The sequence below is a fragment of the Lolium perenne genome, chromosome 6 (genome assembly GCF_019359855.2).
Source record: "Lolium perenne isolate Kyuss_39 chromosome 6, Kyuss_2.0, whole genome shotgun sequence".
In the NCBI taxonomy this organism is placed as follows: domain Eukaryota; kingdom Viridiplantae; phylum Streptophyta; class Magnoliopsida; order Poales; family Poaceae; genus Lolium; species Lolium perenne.
The window spans coordinates 61,771,479-61,794,676 of record NC_067249.2 but is presented as its reverse complement, the minus strand read 5'-3'; the positions used below and the strand labels follow the sequence as shown (position 1 = coordinate 61,794,676).

Here is a 23,198-nt window from a genome sequence, read left to right as displayed (position 1 = left end):
TTTTTGCCCTTTGTCGATTACTATTTTGCTGACACCTTTGATCTCACTTCTGGTCGACATATCTTGTCCTTGTAGAATCATCAAGTTCTAGCTTCTCTTCCTCCTCTTCCTGAAGGCGGGGAAATCGAAGAACGGGTTGTTGTCACCGACGACAACCAGGGTACTTCTCGCCCTGGGAGCGAAACTGCGGGTTCTCAAAAATCCGCGGCTTCCTCTGAAAGAGAAGTTGAGTCCGAGGCTACCGAGTCGACACACTCCCTCCCCTCAGCTGTTTCTCCAAGGAACAAAAGAAAAAGGGATGAAGTCACCGACTCCGGCACCTCCAAAACCGGCGCACCTCCTGCCGAAGAAGTTGTTCCCAATGAAGAGGGGACAACTTTCAACCCTTATGAAGATGCCCTTGTCAGCTCGTAAGTTTCTGTCGCTTTTTCATTTTTTGCACCTGATATTTTGGCCTGTGTTGTTTCTTATATTGTCCCTTATTTATTATAGTGGTGACTGATGTCTACTTCCCCCTCCTTTTCCTGTAGACAGTGTTGGGCCTCCAAGAGCAGAGGTTTGTAGAACAGCAGCAAGTTTTCCCTTAAGTGGATCACCCAAGGTTTATCGAATTCAGGGAGGAAGAGGTCAAAGATATCCCTCTCATGCAACCCTGCAACCACAAAGCAAGAAGTCTCTTGTGTCCCCAACACACCTAATAGGTGCACTAGTTCGGCGAAGAGATAGTGAAATACAGGTGGTATGAATATATATGAGCAAAGATAACGGTGCCGAGAAAATAGCTTGCTGGCGTGTAGTTGATGGTGGTAGTATTGCAGCGGAGGTAACACAAAGAAACAAGAAACAAGCAGTAGTAACGCAGCAGTATTTAGGAACAAGGCCTAGGGATTACACTTTCACTAGTGGACACTCTCATCATTGATCACATAACAGAATAGATAAATGCATACTCTACACTCTTGTTGGATGATGAACACATTGCGTAGGATTACACGAACCCTCAATGCCGGAGTTAACAAGCTCCACAATAATGCTCATGTTTAAGTAACCTTATAGTGTAAGATAGATCAATACAACTAAACCAAGTACTAACATAGCATGCACATTGTCACCTTCATGCATATGTAGGAGGAATAGATCACATCAATATTATAATAGCAATAGTTAACTTCGCAATCTATAAGAGATCATGATCATAGCATAAACCAAGTACTAACACGGTGCACACACTGTCACCTTTACACACGTGCAGGAGGAATAGAACTACTTTAATAACATTGCTAGAGTAGCACATAGATAAATTGTGATACAAACTCATATGAATCTCAATCATGTAAAGCAGCTCATGAGATTATTGTATTGAGGTACATAGGAGAGAGATGAACCACATAGCTACCGGTACAGCCCCGAGCCTCGATGGAGAACTACTCCCTCCTCATGGGAGCAGCAGCGGTGATGAAGATGGCGGTGGAGATGGCAGCGGTGTCAATGGAGAAGCCTTCCGGGGGCACTTCCCGCTCGGCAGCCGTGCCGAACAGAGACTCCCGTCCCCAGATCTTGGCCTCGCGATGGCGGCGGCTGGAAGGTTTATGTGGTTTTCATCGAACGTATCGTGGTTTTCGATCCAGGGGCTTTATATAGGCGAAGAGGCGGCGCAGAGGGTCGAAGGGGCGACGACACCATAGGGCGGCGCGGCCGGGGCCTGGCCGCACCGGCCTATGGTCCTGGGGCCCAGTGCCCCCTCCGGTCCTTCCCGGGTGTTCTCGGATGCTTCTGGTGAAAATAGGAACTTGGGCGTTGATTTCGTCCGATTCCGAGAATATTTCGTTACTAGGATTTCTAAAACCAAAACAGCAGAAAACAGAACGGCACTTCGGCATCTTGTTAATAGGTTAGTTCCAGAAAATGCACGAATATGACATAAAGTGTGCATAAAACATGTAGATAACATCAATAATGTGGCATGGAACATAAGAAATTATCGATACGTCGGAGACGTATCAGTGACGAGGACGAAATTCCTCCTATTAATGCGACTGCTCGAATGAGTACGTCTCGAACTTTAGTTATTTCCGAAGCTCAACCGGATGCGGATGAGACCTCGCCTCCTCAGCAAAATATAGAGCATCCGACTCCAGTTGCAAGCCCCCGTGCCTCTTCACCAAAGAGAGCTAGGGTCGAGCCAGTCAAGGATCCTACTCTGTTAATTGGTGGTTCTACGACTCCTTCGATGGATGATGTAAGTCCTCCTTTCATTTATGTTGCAACCTTTTCAGCATTTTTTGACTCTCCCCCTGATTTTTGTTTTTGCTGTCGAACTTGTGCTTGCTATGTTGATTTCTCTTTCTCTGTTTTCCCTTTCAGCCTTTGATAAAGGAATTTATCCGTCTCGGTACCCAATTCGTCGGGTACCATGACCATGCTAAGAAGCTTGAAGGTATTCTTTTCTTACTGCTTTACATTGAATAGATTCTTCTTCATTATTTTGTCGTGACACTTGATGTCCTTTGTTTTGCTAGACACTCTTGCGGAAGCTAACAAACGTGCTGATGCTCTTGCTCTTAAATTAGAGCAAAGCGAAAAAGCTCGCAAGAAAGCTGAATCAGATGCCGCCGCTGTCGAAGATCTTCGAAAAAGACTTCATGACACGGAAAATTCTTTTAGCGAAAACCTAGCTCATCAGTCTGCTCGTGAAAAAGAAATCATCACTCGCTTGGAGTCACATAGTCGACATTTTGTTAGTAAGTACTCTGACCGTTTCTATTTCTTTGGGTCACCATGTTTTTCCTGGCGCGCTTTTTAACAAGCTTTATTTTGCTTCATTAGGGAAGACGCATCAAGATTTTGATCTTGAGAATCCTGAAGGTGATCGCCTTCTTGACGCGCTCTCCCTCCTTGAAATTCATGGAGATGAGGCATGCCAGGGCCTTGCTGACGCTAGATCAGGTCTGTCACGACTTTTTCCCTACTTCTTCGCGAAGAAAGAAGAACCCGAGAGTTTAACTTCCCTGGCCAAGTGCTTCAATTCCCAAGAAGATCTTGGGCTGGGTCTTCGGCAAGAAGGCTTGAAGATTGGGGTTGAAGGCACCATCGCGTTGGTTGCTGACAGCCAACAAGACGTTGACTGGGCGAAGGTTGGTGATCTGAAGAAGATGGAGACGAAGAGGTGGCAGTATTTGATTAAGGCTGCCAAGCCGAACTCGAAGAAGATCATCTCCTTCCTCGGATGCAAACCGACTCCTGCCCCTAGTTCATCGAAGCCGGAGGTCAAGTAGACCATCTTGTTGATACGTCTCCGACGTATCGATAATTTCTTATGTTCCATGCCACATTATTGATGATACCTACATGTTTTATGCATACTTTATGTCATATTTATGCGTTTTCCGGAACTAACCTATTGACGAGATGTCGAAGTGCCAGTTCCTGTTTTCTGCTGTTTTTGGTTTCAGAAATCCTAGTAAGGAAATATTCTCGGAATTGGACGAAATCAACGCCCAGAGTCTTAGAATTGGACGAAGCTTCCAGAACACCCGAGAGTCGCCAGAGGGGGGCCACAGGCCCACCAGATGATAGGCTGGCGCGGCCCAGGCCTTGGCCGCGCCGCCCTATTGTGTCGTCGCCTCGTCGACCTTCCTACTCCGCCTCTTCGCCTATTTAAAGGTCCCTGACCTAAATCTTCGATACGAAAAAGCCACGGTACGAGAAACCTTCCAGAGCCGCTGCCATCGCGAAGCCAAGATCTGGGGGACAGGAGTCTCTGTTCCGGCACGCCGCCGGGACGGGGAAGTGCCCCCGGAAGGCTTCTCCATCGACACCGCTGCCATCTCCACCGCCATCTTCATCACCGCTGCTGTCTCCCATGAGGAGGGAGTAGTTCTCCATCATGGCTAAGGGCTGTACCGGTAGCTATGTGGTTAATGTCTCTCCTATGTACTTCAATACAATGATCTCATGAGTTGCCTTACATGATTGAGATTCTTATGAGTTTTGTATCACAATTCATCTATGTGCTACTCTAGTGATTTTATTAACGTAGTTTATTCCTCCTGCACGGTGTAATGGTGACAGTGTGTGCATCGTGTAGTACTTGGCATAGGCTATGATTGTGATCTCTTGTAGATTATGAAGTTAACTATTGCTATGATGGTATTGATGTGATCTATGCCTCCTTTCGTAGCGTGAAGGTGACAGTGTGCATGCTATGTTAGTACTTGGTTTAGTTGTGTTGATCTGTCGTGCACTCTAAGGTTATTTAAACATGAATATCGAATATTGTGGAGCTTGTTAACTCCGGCATTGAGGGTTCGTGTAATCCTACACAGTTAGTGGTGTTCATCATCCAACAAGAGAGTGTAGAGTCTAGCATCTATTTATTTATTCTGTTATGTGATCAATGTTGAGAGTGCCCACTAGTGAAAGTATGATCCCTAGGCCTTGTTTCCAATACTGCTATCGCTGCTTGTTTAATGCATCTGTACTGTCCGCAATATTACCACCATCAACCACACGCTAGTCCTGGGCAGCAAAGCACTTTTCTGGCGCCGTTACTACTGCTCATACTTATTCATACCACCTGTATTTCACTATCTCTTCGCCGAACTAGTGCACCTATTAGGTGTGTTGGGGACACAAGAGACTTCTTGCTTTGTGGTTGCAGGGTTGCATGAGAGGGATATCTTTGACCTCTTCCTCCCTGAGTTCGATAAACCTTGGGTGATCCACTTAAGGGAAACTTGCTGCTGTTCTACAAACCTCTGCTCTTGGAGGCCCAACACTGTCTACAGGAAAAGAAGCGTGAGTAGACATCAAGCACTTTTCTGGCGCCGTTGCCGGGGAGGAAAGGTAAAAGGCACTCATACTTCGGTTCCAGGTAACAGTACTTTTCTGGCGCCATTGTGTGTGCTCGAAGCTATTTCCTTTAGATCCTGCAATTGCGTCTTTTTGCTTTTTGTTTTACACTAGTTAGGCATAATGGACAACAATGAGCTTCTTATTTTATTTCCTGAGTTAAGACATGAATTGTGTGATGCGAAAATTAAAGAACCTAAGGAACCTCATTTGCATGCTAGTAGCAATGTTATTGGTATGAACGCAATCACTTCTAATGCTATGGATAAGTCTAAGCTTGGGGAAGCTAGTTTATATAAAAATAATCTTTTTTGCTCCTCGGCTTTGGAAGAAATATTTTGCTCTGATAATGCTTTATCTCCCATATGCGATAACTCTAATGATGCTTCTGATATTTTAAATCCACCTGCTGAAAGCATTCCGTATAAAATACCCACGAAAATTATTGAACGTGTAATGGATAACCGCTATGAAGGGGATGGAACTGTCCATCCTGGAGATCATTTACTGTTTTTGCATGAATTATGCGGGTTATTCAAGTGTGCAGGTATCTCTATGGATGAAGTGAGGAAGAAGCTATTCTCTGTTTATTTGTCACGGTAAAGCGGCGCATTGGTATAAATTGTTGAAGAATAGTCATTCTCTTGGTTGGGAGGAAATTGCATCTCTCTTTTATTCTAAATTTTATCCTCCTCATGAAGTGCATATTGATAGGAATTACATTTATAACTTTTATCCTCGTGATGGAGAGAGTATTTCTCAAGCGTGGGGGAGATTGAAGTCACTAATGCTCAAATGTCCCATTCATGAGCTCCCCCGTAATGTTATTGTTAACAATTTTTATGCGAGGCTTTCAGGACAACACAAGGACTATCTGGATGCCTGTTTGGAGGGATCTTTCACAAGCAAGGAGGTTGAAGCTAGGTGGGATCTTCTTGATCGGATTGAGGAGAACGTTGAAGGATGGGAGAATAACAAAGGTGAAGAGTCAGGTATAAATTATGATTATGAATGCATTGAAGCTTTTATGGATACTGATAAATTTCGAAATATGAGTGCTACTTATGGTCTTGACTCTCAAGTTGCTGCAAATCTTTATAAAGCCTTTGCTTCTCATTTTGAATTGCCTAAGAAGAATTTTGATAAGTATCATGAACCTTTTAAAGAGGCTTGCATGAAGAATGAAATTGTTGTTAATGATTGCAATAAGCATGCTCAAACTCCTAAGAATGCTATTTCCTATAAGCATGTTAATTTTTGTGGAATGCATAGACCTTGTGGAATTAATCAAACCAAAGATGAATATTGTATCCATCATATTAATGAAAAAACTAGAAAGTGGTTTAGGGCTCTAGATGATCTTGGTAAAAAAGTGTGTGCCCTCTATCCTTTTATTTGTGAACTTTGCCATAGAGTGGGTCATTTTAATTTTCAATGCTCCTCCAATGATAATCTGAACCCCATGAGTGCTACAAAGTTGTATTGTGATGATGAAATTACTCTTAATCAGCATGATGAACTTACTTTATTTTTGTGGTGTGAAGAGCTATCGAGAAAAATCTCTTTATTACATATGAGTGATCTTGATATTGATGTTATCCTGCGTGGGTGTTTTTCTTATTGCATTGATAATAGCCATACAAATACTTACATACAAAATATTTTAGAAGATGACACCTTGCCCAAATATGATAGGACCGCTGTGTGTTTTGAACTAATTAATGAAAAGGAGGAATCCTCCCAAGTTTCTTCTATTGTTTCTGAAAGTAAATCAGGTTATGCGGACAAGCCACCCTTCAAGCCTCTTCCTCCTAAAGAAAGGAACGAGGAGAAGGAAGAGAAGAAGAAGAAGAAGAAGAAGAAGGGAACGAAGAAGAAGAAGAAGAAGGAGAATAAAAAGAAAGAGGTAACGGCATATACCCGCGTGAATGAGATAACGCTAGGTAACCGTAAGTATGTTGCTCCTAATGATTATTATGATAATGAATCTGAATACGATGATCTTCCTATGCTCTTTACATACATTAGTGATCATGATTTGAATGAGCACACTACTTTTGATATTGCAAATCTCTGGGAAACTAATTCTGAAAATGAGGATGATAATAATTGCCATAGTATCAGTGCTATCTATGCTTCCTCCCATAATGATATAGAAAGCTCTAAGCTTGGGGAAGAGGTGTTTGAAAATCCTTTTGCTACTGATCATTATGTGTTTGATACATCTCCTTCTAATAACAATGATGATATGGTCAAAGATAAACCGACTGTGAAAGATTACTATTCCATTTCTTATGATGACACTGTGCCTCCAACCTTTGATGATTATTATAAAGAATGCTATGATATAGGCTATAACTATCCTTATGAAACTTGTCATAGTTATGATTGGATTGCCAAAAACAATTTCCTTAATATGCAACTTGTTTACCATGTTCAAATTCTTGATAATAATCTTGCTCCAATTACTATTAATGAGAAGAACTCTTCTTATGCCAAAATTAATGATACTTCTATGCATATGAACCATGATAAGAATGTTTTAAGTGATGGGTATATTGTGGATTTCATCAATGATGCTACTGAAAGTTATTATGAGAGAGGGAAACATGGTTATATGCATCTTAATAATATTAAGTTTCCCCTCTTTATGTTGAGAATCTTGAAGTTACTCGTGTTTTATCCTCTTATGCTTGTCACTTTGTTCTTCATGAATTCATTTGTGTACAAGATTCCTTTGCATAGGAAGTGGGTTAGACTTAAATGTGTTTTGAATTTTCCTCTTGATGCTCTCTTTTTGCTTCAAATACTATTTCTTGCGAGTGCATCATTAAAACTGCTGAGCCCATCTTAATGGCTATAAAGAAAGAACTTCTTGGGAGATAACCCATGTGTTTATTTTGCTACAGTAATTTTGTTTTATATTTGTGTCTTGGAAATTGTTTACTACTGTAGCAACCTCTCCTTATCTTATTTTATTGCATTGTTGTGCCAAGTAAAGTCGTTGATAGTAAGGTTCATACTAGATTTGGATTACAGCGCAGAAACAGATTTCTTTGCTGTCACGAATCTGGGCCTAATTCTCTGTAGGTAACTCAGAAAATTATGCCAATTTACGTGAGTGATCCTCAGATATGTACGCAACTTTCATTCAATTTGAGCATTTTCATTTGAGCAAATCTGGTGCCTCAATAAAATTCGTCTTTAAGGACTGTTCTGTTTTGATAGATTCTGCCTTTTATTTCGCATTGCCTCTTTTGCTATGTGGGATGGATTTCTTTGTTCCATTAACTTCCAGTAGCTTTGGGCAATGTCCAGAAGTGTTAAGAATGATTGTGTCACCTCTGAACATGTGAATTTTTATTATGCACTAACCCTCTAATGAGTTGTTTTGAGTTTGGTGTGGAGGAAGTTTTCAAGGGTCAAGAGAGGAGGATGATACAATATGATCAAGAAGAGTGAAAGCTCTAAGTTTGGGGATGCCCCGGTGGTTCACCCCTGCATATTTCAAGAAGACTCAAGCATCTAAGCTTGGGGATGCCCAAGGCATCCCCTTCTTCATCGACAAATTATCAGGTTCCTTCTCTTGAAACTATATTTTTATTCGGCCACATCTTATGTACTTTACTTGGAGCGTCTGTATGTTTTTGTTTTTGTTTTTTAAATAAATGCTTGTGTGGGAGAGAGACACGCTCCGCTGGTTCGTATGAACACATGTGTTCTTAGCTTTTAATTTTCATGGCGAAGGTTGAAACTGCTTCGTTAATTGTTATATGGTTGGAATCGGGAAATGCTACATGTAGTAATTGCTAAAATGTCTTGGATAATGTGATACTTGGCAATTTTTGTGCTCATGTTTAAGCTCTTGCATCATATACTTTGCACCTATTAATGAAGAAATACATAGAGCTTGCTAAATTTGGTTTGCATAATTGGTCTCTCTAAAGTCTAGATAATTTCTAGTATTGAGTTTGAACAACAAGGAAGACGGTGTAGAGTCTTATAATGTTTACAATATGTCTTTTATGTGAGTTTTGCTGCACCGGTTCACCCTTGTGTTTGTTTCAAATAACCTTGCTAGCCTAAACCTTGTATCAAGAGGGAATACTTCTCATGCATCCAAAATCCTTGAGCCAACCACTATGCCATTTGTGTCCACCATACCTACCTACTACATGGTATTTCTCCGCCATTCCAAAGTAAATTGCTTGAGTGCTACCTTTAAATTTCCATTCTTTGTCTTTGCAATATATAGCTCATGGGACAAATAGCCTAAAAACTATTGTGGTATTGAATATGTACTTATGCACTTTATCTCTTATTAAGTTGCTTGTTGTGCGATAACCATGTTCCTGGGGATGCCATCAACTACTCTTTGTTGAATATCATGTGAGTTGCTATGCATGTCCGTCTTGTCTGAAGTAAGGGAGATTTACCACTCATTTAATGGTTAGAGCATGCATATTGTTAGAGAAGAACATTGGGCCGCTAACTAAAGCCATGAATCATGGTGGAAGTTTCAGTTTTGGACATATATCCTCAATCTCATATGAGAAAATTAATTGTTGCTACATGCTTATGCATTAAAGAGGAGTCCATTATCTGTTGTCTATGTTGTCCCGGTATGGATGTCTAAGTTGAGAATAATCAACAGCGAGAAATCCAATGCGAGCTTTCTCCTTAGACCTTTGTACAGGCGGCATAGAGGTACCCCTTTGTGACACTTGGTTAAAATATATGTATTGCGATGATAATCCAGGTAATCCGAGCTAATTAGGACAAGGTGCGGGCACTATTAGTATACTATGCATGAGGCTTGCAACTTGTAGGATATAATTTACATGATACATATGCTTTATTACTACCGTTGACAAAATTGTTTCTTGTTTTCAAAATAAAAGCTCTAGCACAAACATAGCAATCAATCTTCCCTCTGCGAAGGGCCATTCTTTTACTTTTATGTTGAGTCAGTTTACCCATTTCTCTCTATCTTAGAAGCAAACACTTGTGTTAACTGTGCATTGATTCTTACATACTTGCTTATTGCACTTGTTATATTACTTTACATTGACAACTATCCATGAGATATACATGTTATAAGTTGAAAGCAACCGCTGAAACTTCATCTTCCTTTGTGTTGCTTCAATGCCTTTACTTTGAATTATTGCTTTATGAGTTAACTCTTATGCAAGAATTATTGATGCTTGTCTTGAAAGTACTATTCATGAAAAGTCTTTGCTATATGATTCATTTATTTACTCATGTCATTTACCATTGCTTTGATCGCTGCATTCATTACATGTGCTTACAATAGTATGATCAAGGTTATGATGGCATGTCACTCCAGAAATTATCTTTTTTATCGTTTACCTGCTCGGGACGAGCAGAAACTAAGCTTGGGGATGCTGATACGTCTCCGACGTATCGATAATTTCTTATGTTCCATGCCACATTATTGATGATACCTACATGTTTTATGCATACTTTATGTCATATTTATGCGTTTTCCGGAACTAACCTATTGACGAGATGCCGAAGTGCCGCCTCTGTTTTCTGCTGTTTTTGGTTTCAGAAATCCTAGTAAGGAAATATTCTCGGAATTGGACGAAATCAACGCCCAGAGTCTTAGAATTGGACGAAGCTTCCAGAACACCCGAGAGTCGCCAGAGGGGGGCCACAGGCCCACCAGATGATAGGCTGGCGCGGCCCAGGCCTTGGCCGCGCCGCCCTATTGTGTCGCCGCCTCGTCGACCTTCCTACTCCGCCTCTTCGCCTATTTAAAGGTCCCTGACCTAAATCTTCGATACGAAAAAGCCACGGTATGAGAAACCTTCCAGAGCCGCCGCCATCGCGAAGCCAAGATCTGGGGGACAGGAGTCTCTGTTCCGGCACGCCGCCGGGACGGGGAAGTGCCCCTGGAAGGCTTCTCCATCGACACCGCTGCCATCTCCACCGCCATCTTCATCACCGCTGCTGTCTCCCATGAGGAGGGAGTAGTTCTCCATCGAGGCTAAGGGCTGTACCGGTAGCTATGTGGTTAATCTCTCTCCTATGTACTTCAATACAATGATCTCATGAGCTGCCTTACATGATTGAGATTCATATGAGTTTTGTATCACAATTCATCTATGTGCTACTCTAGTGATTTTATTAACGTAGTTTATTCCTCCTGCACGGTGTAATGGTGACAATGTGTGCATCGTGTAGTACTTGGCATAGGCTATGATTGTGATCTCTTGTAGATTATGAAGTTAACTATTGCTATGATGGTATTGATGTGATCTATGCCTCCTTTCGTAGCGTGAAGGTGACAGTGTGCATGCTATGTTAGTACTTGGTTTAGTTGTGTTGATCTGTCGTGCACTCTAAGGTTATTTAAACATGAATATCGAATATTGTGGAGCTTGTTAACTCCGGCATTGAGGGTTCGTGTAATCCTACACAGTTAGTGGTGTTCATCATCCAACAAGAGAGTGTAGAGTCTAGCATCTATTTATTTATTCTGTTATGTGATCAATGTTGAGAGTGTCCACTAGTGAAAGTATGATCCCTAGGCCTTGTTTCCAATACTGCTATCGCTGCTTGTTTACTGCATCTGTACTGTCCGCAATATTACCACCATCAACCACACGCCAGTCCTGGGCAGCAAAGCACTTTTCTGGCGCCGTTACTACTGCTCATACTTATTCATACCACATGTATTTCACTATCTCTTCGCCGAACTAGTGCACCTATTAGGTGTGTTGGGGACACAAGAGACTTCTTGCTTTGTGGTTGCAGGGTTGCATGAGAGGGATATCTTTGACCTCTTCCTCCCTGAGTTCGATAAACCTTGGTGATCCACTTAAGGGAAACTTGCTGCTGTTCTACAAACCTCTGCTCTTGGAGGCCCAATACTGTCTACAGGAAAAGAAGCGTGAGTAGACATCACCTGTGTCTACTTTTTTTGTTTCTCTTTTGATGCTATCGCCGTAGTAGTTTTAGCGACAACTGCCCCATTAGTTCACTAGGAACCCTCATTTGTAATAGCCATGTAAATATCTTGATCTTATTAGTGAAAAGCTATGTTGCCGAATTATTGATATCGAAATATTTCTCTCCAGTTGATTTTTGACAACTATACCGTGATGCCTCATTCCTCGGATGCTTTACCCGCTGCGTCTTGCTCGAGAAGGTCCTCCATTGTCGGGTTTATTGGAGGTTCTTCGAGTGCTGCACATAATGAAGACTTGGGCGATCTCCGACAACAACTGCAGTCGATGAAAAAGCAAGCTCTTGTGATCATGGAACAGTCTCGAAGATCGTCTGAAAGGGAAAAACTTGCTGTTCAACAAGCTCGAGAAGCCCTAGCGTTGAAGGAGACTGCGGTTGCTGAGGCTTCTTCCCGGGAAAATTATATCACTACAAGAAAAGTTTTGATAGACACCGTCCCAAAATCGCCCGCTAAGGGCCATTTTTCGTCGCCTATGGGCCTAACCCGACGATATGGGTTCTGTTGTCGAAACTGCGTCAGGCAAAGTCCTACGACGATTTTTTCGGTCCATCGCGCTTGGGTGCCCTTCCGCCACGGAAAATCGGACCGTTGCAGAAGTGTTTCCGGGAGCCCGTTGACTGCTGACGTCATGCAAACTGACACGTGGCAGACGCCGTTAACTGGCAGTTAACGGCGTTAACCGACTGAAACCCCGTGGTAGATGGTAGGCCCACACGAGGCCTACCACGTCTTAAGCGGGCCGGCCCATTAAGTTTGCGGGCCGGGCCAGCTGACTTAATTTGACCGGTCAACTATATAGCTGGGCTGGTCCATTAGTTACGTGGGCCGGGCCTAACCTCTAAGGTTGACTGGTCAAAACTTTAATGGGCCGGGCCACTAAGCATGTGGGCCGGGCTGAATGCACTCGTTTGACCGGTCAACAGGCAAAAGGGTCGGCCTACAAAACATGCGGGACCCACTTTCCTGTTATCGGGCCGACCCATTTACCAAGTGGGGTCCACCTTAAAGCAAGTGGGCCGGCCCAAGAAGCTAATTGGGCCGGCCCAATTAGCATGTGGGTCCCACTATCCTGCTATCGGGCCGGCCCATTTAGCACGTGGGGTCCACAATAGATCAACTGGGCTGGCCCAACAAGCCAGTGGGCAGGGCCAAAAACACAGGTGGGTCCCACTTTCCTGTTAAAGGGCCGGCCCATTTAGTATGTGGGGTCCACCATATAGCAAGTGGGTCGGCCCAACAAGATAGTGGGCCGGGCCAAAAACACAGGTGGGTCCCACTTTCCTGTTAAAGGGCCGACCCATTTAGTATGCGGGGTCCACCATATAGCAAGTGGGCTGGCCCAACAAGTAAGTGGGCCGGGCCAAAAACACAGGTGGGTCCCACTTTCCTGTTAAAGGGCCGGCCCATTTAGTATGTGGGGTCCACCATATAGGAAGTGGGCCGGCCCAACAAGATAGTGGGTCGGGCCAAAAACACAGGTGGGTCCCACTTTCCTGTTAAAGGGCCGTCCCATTTAGTATGTGGGGTCCACCACAAAAGCAATTGGGCTAGCCCAACAAGTTAGTGGGCTGGCCCAATTAGCATGTGGGGTCCACGGTAAATCAGGTGGGCTGGCTCGACGAGTTAGCGGGCCGACCCAATAAGCTTGTGGGGCCCACTTTTCTGTTACTGGGCCGGCCCAGTAGTGGGTGGGGTCCACCTTAAAGCAAGTGGGCCGGCCCAATTAGAGTGTGGGGTCCACCGTAAATCAAATGGGCTGGCCCAACAAGTTAGTGGGCCAGCCGTTTAGTTGATGTTTATATGCCGGCATAATAGGCGCTTTAGGATTTTGCGGGCCGACACATATGTGATTTCGCTTAATTGGGCCGTTTAAGGGATGGGAATTTGTGATTTAGATACTGGGAATATTTACGCAGCACATGATTTATGTCGGATAGCCTCACTTACCACAAGCACCATAGAAAAAATGCGCGAAAGAACTATAAAACTAACTAAACATTACATCAGCTGCAAGGCTTTGAAAAAATATTACAGAACCCAGAGAAATTGAATGGTAATTAAACCTAGCAATACAATGAAGCGATTCGGCAATCTTTTAAGTTGTCCATGCAGCACCTATATCTGAAACAAAGACATTACAAGTTAAGACAGCAACAATGGAAAGGCAAAGACACTACAATATTGTTTTCCAAAGAATTTGGAACTCATAATTTAATCATTATAACAAGATCATTGTAATGCGCACAATAAGCAAACAAAGAGTGCATGCCGCATACCAACAGCCAATATAACAGAGCACGTTAGAATGAAACAACAGACTTACTACTGTCGAGTCCCATGCAAACCAACATGTTCAGGGAGTACAAAATTGGCATGAACAATATAGTAGCAGACTATAAATTTTGCTTATTGTGCGCATTACAATGATAGGCGAAGAGGCAGCGTCGGGGGAGCCAGGGGGTGGGCTCCCCATACCTGGGCGCAGCAGGGGGCCTGGCCGCGCCGCCCTATGGGGTGGCCCCCCTGCTGGCCCTCTCCGACTCTTCTTCGATGTTCTGGAATCCTCCGTGGAAAATAGGGCAGTGGGCTTTTGTTTCGTCCAATTCCGAGAATATTTCCTATGTAGGATTTCTGAAACCAAAAACAGCAGAAAACAGGAACTAACGCTTCGGCATCTTGTTAATAGGTTAGTACCGGAAAATGCATAAAAATGATATAAAGTATGAATAAAACATGTATGTATTGTCATAAAGCTAGCATGAAACATAAGAAATTATAGATACGTTTGAGACGTATCAAGTGGCAACACCGGTGGTAGGTGCGCCGCAGCAGGGGTGGGAGCAGCATGCGCTGCAGCGTAAGATGCGGGAGCAGCAGCAGCGCGAGGATGAAGTCTATGAGCGGCGACGCTTGACGGAGATGCAGATGCGATTACGGAGGCAGGAGGTGGAGCACCGTCGGCGACATGAGGAGCTAGAGCAGCAACTGCGTCAGGAGGCGGCAGACGCGGATAGAGCGGCCTACTTGACGTTCGTGACGGAGAAATCAGCGGGGATCGACGACGGCGGAGCAACATTGAGAGCATCGGAGAGAGCAGCGGTCGATCGTCCACGTCCACAGAGCCGGGTGGCCAGTAGGTAGTAGGCTAGAGATGAAGCAGGTTTCACATGTCATCCGAAATTGATAAGTGAATAATGTTTTACTCGGATTAGCCTTAAAATACAGTGATTATTTATTCGGGTACTCCGTCCTCTATTGGAAGCACCCCATTTTTTTTTTTTTTTGAGGTAATGGAATGCTGCTATACGGCTGTGACGGGAGCCCGGCACCTACTTGGGGCACCTCTAAATGGGCCGACCCACGTCGGATCCTTCAGGCGGTGCGGACGAGCGGCGTAAAGGAGCCCCCGGGAGGCCGGGACGAGTGAAAGACAGAGTAGGGCCAGCCCGTTCACATCTGTTTCTGCCCCTCGTCTCGTCCCCGACCTAGCCGCCAGGGCCGCTGCGCCCACCGCCGTCCGTCGTTCCTGCCGCTCCGCCGCGTTTCCACCCCAACCGCTGCTCTCAACTTCTGCCCTAAGGTAAGTCAATCTTTCTCCCCTTTTTTCGCGGACTTTGTGTCCTTACTCTGGTACGGCTGGTCTAAATTGCTGAAACCCTAGGTGTTGAGGGAGATTGACATGGGAATTTGAGTGGGAGGGGCTGTGTGTGTGTGTGTGTGTGTGTGTGTGGGAGGGCTACACGCGAGGCAGACGAAGAAGGGGGCATATGATCTAAGGCGTGCGAACTGCAGAGGTTACTATCAAATTCGGCCTGGAATAACCCCTGCAAGGGGCATAGATCTAAGCCTGTTATTATCAAATCTCCTTCTGAGTTTTGGAAAATGCCCGTATCGGTGCTTCGTAGGCTTTTATTCTGGAAAATTCTCTGGTTAGGATGGAAGTTTCTTTGAAGTACAAGTTACATGCATGCAATTTTGAACAAAATTCTTCGAAGACATGAAGAAAAATTTCTTATCTTTGTTGTGCGGGGACCCCAATTTTTGCAGCGAAGATGCTAAGAGGTAAGCGAAGAGCTAGAGGCTCAAATGGACAGCAAGAAAATCGTAAGCGCGTAAAGGAAGTATCCAGCATGTTTAGTGAGTGTAAAGCTATGGTGGAGAACATTGAACAGAAAATCTATTGGAAGAAACTCAGTCAAGCACTTGCTACAAAGTTTTTCGCAAGCATTGTCTCGCTTGCTTCATTTGATGGTGATCATACTCTCGTATTCCCAGTCGTTTCGCTCGTTTATATTTGATCATCAATTGACAACGACTGAAACAATGATCTTGTGTAGGAGAGAAGCTGCACTATGAAAGCACAGGCGTAGTTGTTGAAAACAGTTTACGTAATACATGTATTCTTACCTCCTCAGCTTTGGTTAGCACATCAGATCCTGAACGCAGGTTCATCTATAGACTGAAGGTTTGTGCTGCCAATTTTTCTGCACCTGTTGCTTATTTTAGATATCGGTAGTCATTTGGTAATCATGTTGTATATCTTTCATGACATTACAGATAAAAGTGCGCCTTCCAAATAACCAAGTGGTTGATGGGTGGATACAACATTATGATTTGCCTTTCAGTATGGTTGTTGTGGTCACTGGATATTCCCCTGATCTTCGTACAGTATGTTTCAGTAGCAGCTTGCAAGTCCAGCGCAATACTCATTTGTTAGCTCTAAAGCGTTGTTTCAAGTCAGGCAAGTTAATGCAAACACATGGGGTACCGAGTGACGACCCAAGTAAAAGTGACAGCAAAGGGTCTATGTTGTCCACATGCAAAATTACTATGGTGCGCTGTTGGTTTCTCTCCATATTTGTCGAATCATTACATGGACTGTCTTTATATGGTTGAAAATTTACATTTTTCCTATGTACACGCTTCATTTTTGTGCTAGGATGGAAGTGGTGGTCCACTTGTTGATGTTGATGGGAATATTGTTGGGATTAATGACTACCATGACCAGGAAGGAACTCCATATGTGCAAGGAAATAAGATTGATGAATGTTTGAGGGTTGTTCGGATACGGTATGTTATCTAGACATCATTTCCTCATACTTGTATGTGATATGTTCATGAAAAATCAATCATATTTATTATGTATGCATTATGATGAGATTACTACATTATGCAGTAGGGACGAAGTGCAACGACATTGCTGGCAAAATTTTACCAGTGCTTTTAAGCGCCATTGGGAAGGTGAGCTAACAATGGTTACTCTTTTAAGGCTTCTAAATTATGCGAGAATATGCTATTGTTTGTCATTTTCCAGTGGTACTTTATTTCATCTACTCTTTTTAGGTCAGCATAGAACTCACTGTTTGTTCTATCTATCTCTTTATCATAGGTAGCTCCAATGAAAATGGTTATAGTGGGGAAAGTGAAAGTAAGAACCAAAAACAATTTTTATCTTCTAACCCTGAGCCAGAAGGTGAATCAATTCAGAGTCACTTCTGATGTTCACTATCATGCAAATTATCATATCCAGTGTCGACTTTCGATCATTACTGACATTTAGTCGTTGATGTCTTCATCTTGTAGCACTAGAATTTACTGAGGATGTACCTACACCAGAGCTCAATGAAGATGAGCCCAATGAAGAGGGTGTGGAGGTCCAAGTGACCAACCCATCCACAATTTCCCCAAAAGCCTACAATGAGCATAAGCGTACTCTAGTTCCCTGGCCATCTGATGGTATACTTTTCATTTTGCTGATCATGACTTTGCATCGTCATGAATTGCTTCATCTTGTGGCAGCAACATTTGAACTATTTATTTTGCTTACACGTTGTCATGAATTGCTTCACTTTGTCTCACTAGGCTTTACAAAGATGGTAAATGCTCTCTTAGATAAAGATGGTTATCCCTTACCAGCTTATGCTGATCGTGAGTTGCTGCTGACCATTCTCTTTTGTATCACATTATGGACTGCTCTACTCTGTCATCTCATTTAAGTGTTCTTTCATGTTTATTTAACCAGGAGGCATGCGTTTGGAAGGTCATTTTGAAGAGGAATTTGGCAGAGATAACTTGAGTGAACCTGCTAGAAAAATTGCTTTAAAGATGTCTCGGAGTGTTGTTGCACTGGCTTCATTCAGTCACGATTGTAAGGTTATCATGTCGTTATTTTCCACTTATTTTCTCTTTTATATGATTGCTGATAAAGACTGAAATTACCTTTTGCAGTCAAGGAAAGGCATTTTGCATGCACAGGTGTATGCATAGACTTTGATGGATCCACATCCAACACAAGGGTTCTGACTTCAGCGAGCTTGGTTAGAACTTCTGGTGATGAAAACAAGCTTTTTGATGGCTTGAAGGTTTGTAGCACTAGACTAGTTATTACTTACTCATTACTTGTTCATCGAGACACTAGTTAAGTCACTTCATCATGCAGATTAAAGTGTGTCTTGCGAGTAACGAATGCATTGAAGGGAACTTAGAGAACTTCAGTTTCTACTACAATGTTGCCGTTATCAGCTTCCCATTTCGCTGTAATCGTACAGCAATGTTGGTTGATGCACCACACACTGAGGTATTAGCTCTCGGCCGTGTCTTCAAAACAGGCAATAGTATGGCAACAGAGGGGTCAGTGATTAGCAAAGAATGCAAAATTGGTTGCAAAGAGCTTAAGATCTCCACCTGTAAAATCACCAAGGTACATTTCGTTGATTACTTAATTTCTCTTATTTTTGCATGATAGAAATAATTAGTTTCATATGGGTGACCGACTACATCAGTAGACATATTACAGTCATCACCCATTCCTGTGTATCAACTGCTAAGGGTCACTTTGTTATTCTGCTATAGGCTGGAATTGGGGGGCCCCTTCTTGATTTGAAGGGGAATGTTGTTGGCATGAACTTCTATGACACAGAAGGAACCCCTTACCTGCCAAGTAAGATAATTCTGAAAGTATTGAGGAGGTTTGATAATGCAAAGCGGTATGCCTTCTATCTTTTCAAGTGCCCCAGTACTTTTCATGTGCATAGTATTGAGGGTGTTAGTGAAGTAGACTTGAGTCATCAGTTTGTTTCTTTCTAGTTTAATTTTGGGTCATATATCTTGGAGTGGATAATTGCAGAATTTGGCTTCAGTTTGGTGGACTATTTTTGGTCTTATATTATGGTAACTTTTAGATTTAATTTGGCACTGATGCGTAAGCTTTTTAGTTAATTTTGCACTTCGCCAACATGTTGGAAATGTTAAAAATAGTCATGGCCTCAATAATCTCATGCTTGCTAGTTCTTGTTAGTTCAAATATGCCAAAGCCAAGGCCAAAAATAGTCACTAAGGCTCTAGGCCTCTAATCATGTGCTAGAGTCACTGCGGGTCAGTGGTGCTGCTCTCAGGTGGCTTATCCATTTCCCCCTCTCATACCGATCCTATTTAACTAGCTTTTGAGCTACTGTATTTGATTAGATGTTTGTAAGACATCAGATTATGAAGTCACTTTTCCTTAGATGTTAAAACCATCCTTTTGGTATACTATATGCCTGTTGCTGCTGGTATGACAGACGAGCCTAATTCTAGGTATGTTTTGGTAGCATTAATAATAAGTTTTGGTGGTCTATTTTTGGTCTTATATTATGGTAATTTTCAGATTTAATTTGGCACTGATGCGTCAGCTTTTTAGTTGATTTTGCACTTCGTCAACATGTTGGAAATGTTAAAAATAGTTATGGTATCAATAATCTCATGCTTATTAGTTCTTGTTAGTTCAAATATGCCAAAGCCAAGGCCAAAAATAGCCACTAAGGCTCTAAGCCTCTAATCATGTGCTAGAGTCACTGGTGCTGCTCTCAGGTGGCTTACCCATTTCCCCCTCTCATCCCAATCCTATTTAACTTTGTAAGCTTTTTGAGCTACTGTATTTGATTAGATGTTTGTAAGACATCAGATTATGCATTCATTTATCCTTAGATGTTAAAACCATCCTTTGGTCTACTGTAGGCCTGTTGCTGCTGGTATGACAAAGGAGCCTAATTCTAGGTATGTTTTTGTAGCATTAATAATAAGTTTTGGTTACCTAGTTTTACATGGGTTCCTATGCCTGATTAGTTTTTAAATTATATCAATGACAGTTGGCCGGTGCTGAAGCCATATTGGTATTACCCGAGTGAAAGTAAGATTGAACCAAAAGGTAGAGTTGTGCGTCACATATTAGATTGACTGCTCCATCCGAGATTCTCTGGCCGCTTTCTGGTCTGCTTGGGAGAAAAAGTAGACGTACCCAAAGAATGGTTTGCTCATATTTTATTCGGACAAACTTGTTCTTATGTAATGGCACGATAGTACTGGTAACTTCGTTAATGATCTTTATGCTTGGACCTCTGGAGTTATTTGTTCTTGTAAGTTTGGAATTATTGCACAGAATCAGCAGGTGTATCTCCCCGTGAGATTCACCTACAGAGAATTTGTACTTTTTCTTTGACGGAGGTAATCGCACATCAACACACACTGCTCATAGTGTATTAGTGAGGTAGCATTGCGCTGTCACGTAAGATTACTCCAAATCACATGAAACAATTCAAAAGTATAACAGTCCCAACAGAAGCGGTAAAAGACAAGACGCGCTAAAAAAACCGCTAGTTTGCAAACCGCTAGGTCGCGGGCGTTTTTGCGCTATCCTGTGCGGAAACTTGCCGCTTTGTGCTGCCTTGCGCATGCCAACCACCCGCGTGTCGCTCCGCATCTGTCAACCACGTCTTGCCGCTCTGCCTCCCACGTCGCGCCCGCCCTGCCTCGCCGTCGCTCCTCCTCCGGCTACCGCGTGTGGCCAAGCGGCCACTTCGACGCTGAGATCCGCTCTGGTGAGGAGCGCATCCGCCTCGGCATGTTCGAGATGGCGCACGAGGCCTCGGCCGCTCCCGCCGCACAATGAATTTCGACGATGTGTGGACGCGGGAGCAGGCGGAGGCGCTCGCGCCGCCGTCGCCGGCCATCACGCGGGAGAATCAGCGGCACCATCGCGAGCTCGACCAGCGGCTCGTCATCGCGGAATTGAAAGAGCATCTCTCACATATTATGTTTTGGAGTGTTTGATGTCAATATATGGGATACCCTAATGTTTGATGAAGTGGTGCAGAGATTACATATATACATGTTTGTGAGTGTCTTCTGTGAAAACACAAGTCTAAACGAAGTTGTCAAAGTTTTCTCTACAACTTTCATGTAGGAAGTATTTCCATCCGAGCAACTTGTTCGGACAACTTTTCGTAGAACTGTAACCACTTAGGTCTTGTTTTGTAAAATCTATATCTTGAGTTATACACGTCGGATTTCGACAAATCCTATACCATCGGAATCAGCAAATCACGTAGATCATGTTAGACATGTTGCGTGTCAGTTTCGCACACTTTATTTCCGCGGTATCCATTTGATCCGCAACATCGTCTATAAAATAAATCCTATAATCTTTTTCCGAGAGATAATTTTGGCGATACGCTTGTAATGGAATTCTCTACAACTTCCGTGTAGAAAGTTCTTCCATCCGGAAAACTTCTTCTAATAAGTTCTGCAAAAAGTGTAGTCCTATAACTGGTTTCGACATAGTTCCTTTTGCCAAAATGATCCTTATGATCATACCCATCTTCCAGGATCAGTTATAATTGTTTATCATGTTCACATAGCTTACCCCTAGTCTTCTAGTTCATATTATTCAAATAACAATGGAGTTATTTGAGTAAAGTGTGATATGTCCTAGTTTAGATTTTTACCTTGCTTTAGTAGGGTGGAGATACTCTACCCCATATCACATGTGATGAAATTTTGTTATCCATTAGGCTCCGCGAACCAAATCCCGATATCATTCATGCCATTCAACCCTTCCACTTAGTTTGAACTATTCAATTTTCAAATGAGTTATTCGAGTAGTTCAATATAGCAGTAGTTCATATCCAATGCTATGTGTGAGCTTGTGTTACTCTGATAAGTGTTGTCACACTATGTCAATTACATAAGCCCTGTTTTACAACATTCCATCCAATAGCACAACTGTCCAAAATATTTGAATCGCTTTGCAAATATTCAAATTCAAATATGAGAATTTGAGTATATGTCCATTCCTCAACATGATTCTTTGGTGAAGGTGAAACTTATGATCACATCCACACACCAATACCACTAGACACTTTACCTTGAACCAATATCGTGTTTATCCAAATTCATTTTCATTCACTCCTTTGACTTAGTTTAAAATTATTCAACTTACAAAAGAGTAAATTGAGTAATTCTATATATCTTTTGTTTATACCCAAGCCTATGTGTAATTTATACCGTTATGAGTAATTGTTGTCACACTTATTCAATAGTATTTGTGTTGCACTATTTGTTACCTATATGACTCAATTCACATAAGCCGTTCCGAATTCTTTTCATGCTTTTGTAAAGCATAAATATTCTTCAATTATATCTTAGATTATCCAATTCTTTCTAATCATGTGACTTTCTGTCCAAACTCTCACCGCCATATCTTGCAAGCCTGACCTCATGCCACACCTTAGTACCATAAAGCGATTTCCGATTGTTGTCTTATTTGATTATGTTAATGTTGTTGAATGGTGTGTTTATGTTGTGCTATATTCTATATTATAGTTCGTACGGAGAGGCACGTATTTTGATTAAGAGAAGTGAACGCGCTTCAACTACCAAAAAGGCAAGTAACATTCAAATCCTACCTATTTTATATTATGCATTAGTGTTTTCAATTAGTATGCATGGTAGGGTTTTTGTTTTCAAAAGAAAAGTATTATGCTATGCTTAGATCCTAGTAGTGTGTAGCCACCCCTTAAACACAACTAGCTAGGATTGTCAGAGGTGATTTAAAAATGATGCCAATGCTTTGTTTCATTTGTTGGTTAAAGTGTTGTTTGAAAAATCGAAAGTTAATAACCTTAATGAAACACCTGAGTGGAATTGGTGTGGCTTTGGATTATATTGAGTGGCTACCTGGGGCTACATACATGGGAGTGAACCACAGTATGTGGTGGTGACCTGGGGGGTGAGTGCACTTGTGGTTTGCCACCCAGGAACAAAGAGATTGCTATGTCTTCCGTGTTTAGTGTACTTCCAGTGCAGCCTTATGATATTATGGGCTCTGTCTTGATTGAGTAAGATGTGAGGGTTCAACTTGTTGCAAGACATTGGCTGGTAGCAGAATTATAGGTGGGAACGGGTCTTGCTGGTATGGTTGCTCTCTCCTTCTAAAAGGTCTCGTCTCATTCTTCTCTCTGGGTAGAATGGGTCGTAAGGTGAAAGTGCACAACCTCTGCAGAGTTAAAAACTAAGATCTTAGCCGTGTCCCCGGTTA

General features: G+C 42.6%; 1 protein-coding gene across 1 annotated transcript; it reads left to right on the top strand.

Annotated features, from left to right (window-relative positions):
- Positions 1–15,252: 15,252 nt before the first annotated feature.
- Positions 15,253–20,221, top strand: LOC127308141 (uncharacterized). The gene is made up of 15 exons (XM_051338915.2): positions 15,253–15,425; positions 15,893–16,096; positions 16,183–16,310; positions 16,403–16,678; positions 16,785–16,915; positions 17,022–17,086; positions 17,235–17,318; positions 17,429–17,581; positions 17,708–17,773; positions 17,868–17,993; positions 18,074–18,207; positions 18,285–18,545; positions 18,698–18,831; positions 19,841–19,879; positions 19,972–20,221. The coding sequence occupies exons 2-15, from the start codon at positions 15,898–15,900 to the stop codon at positions 20,057–20,059; spliced, it is 1,884 nt and encodes a 627-aa protein (XP_051194875.1). The 5' UTR covers positions 15,253–15,425; positions 15,893–15,897; the 3' UTR covers positions 20,060–20,221.
- The last annotated feature ends 2,977 nt before the right edge of the window (positions 20,222–23,198 follow it).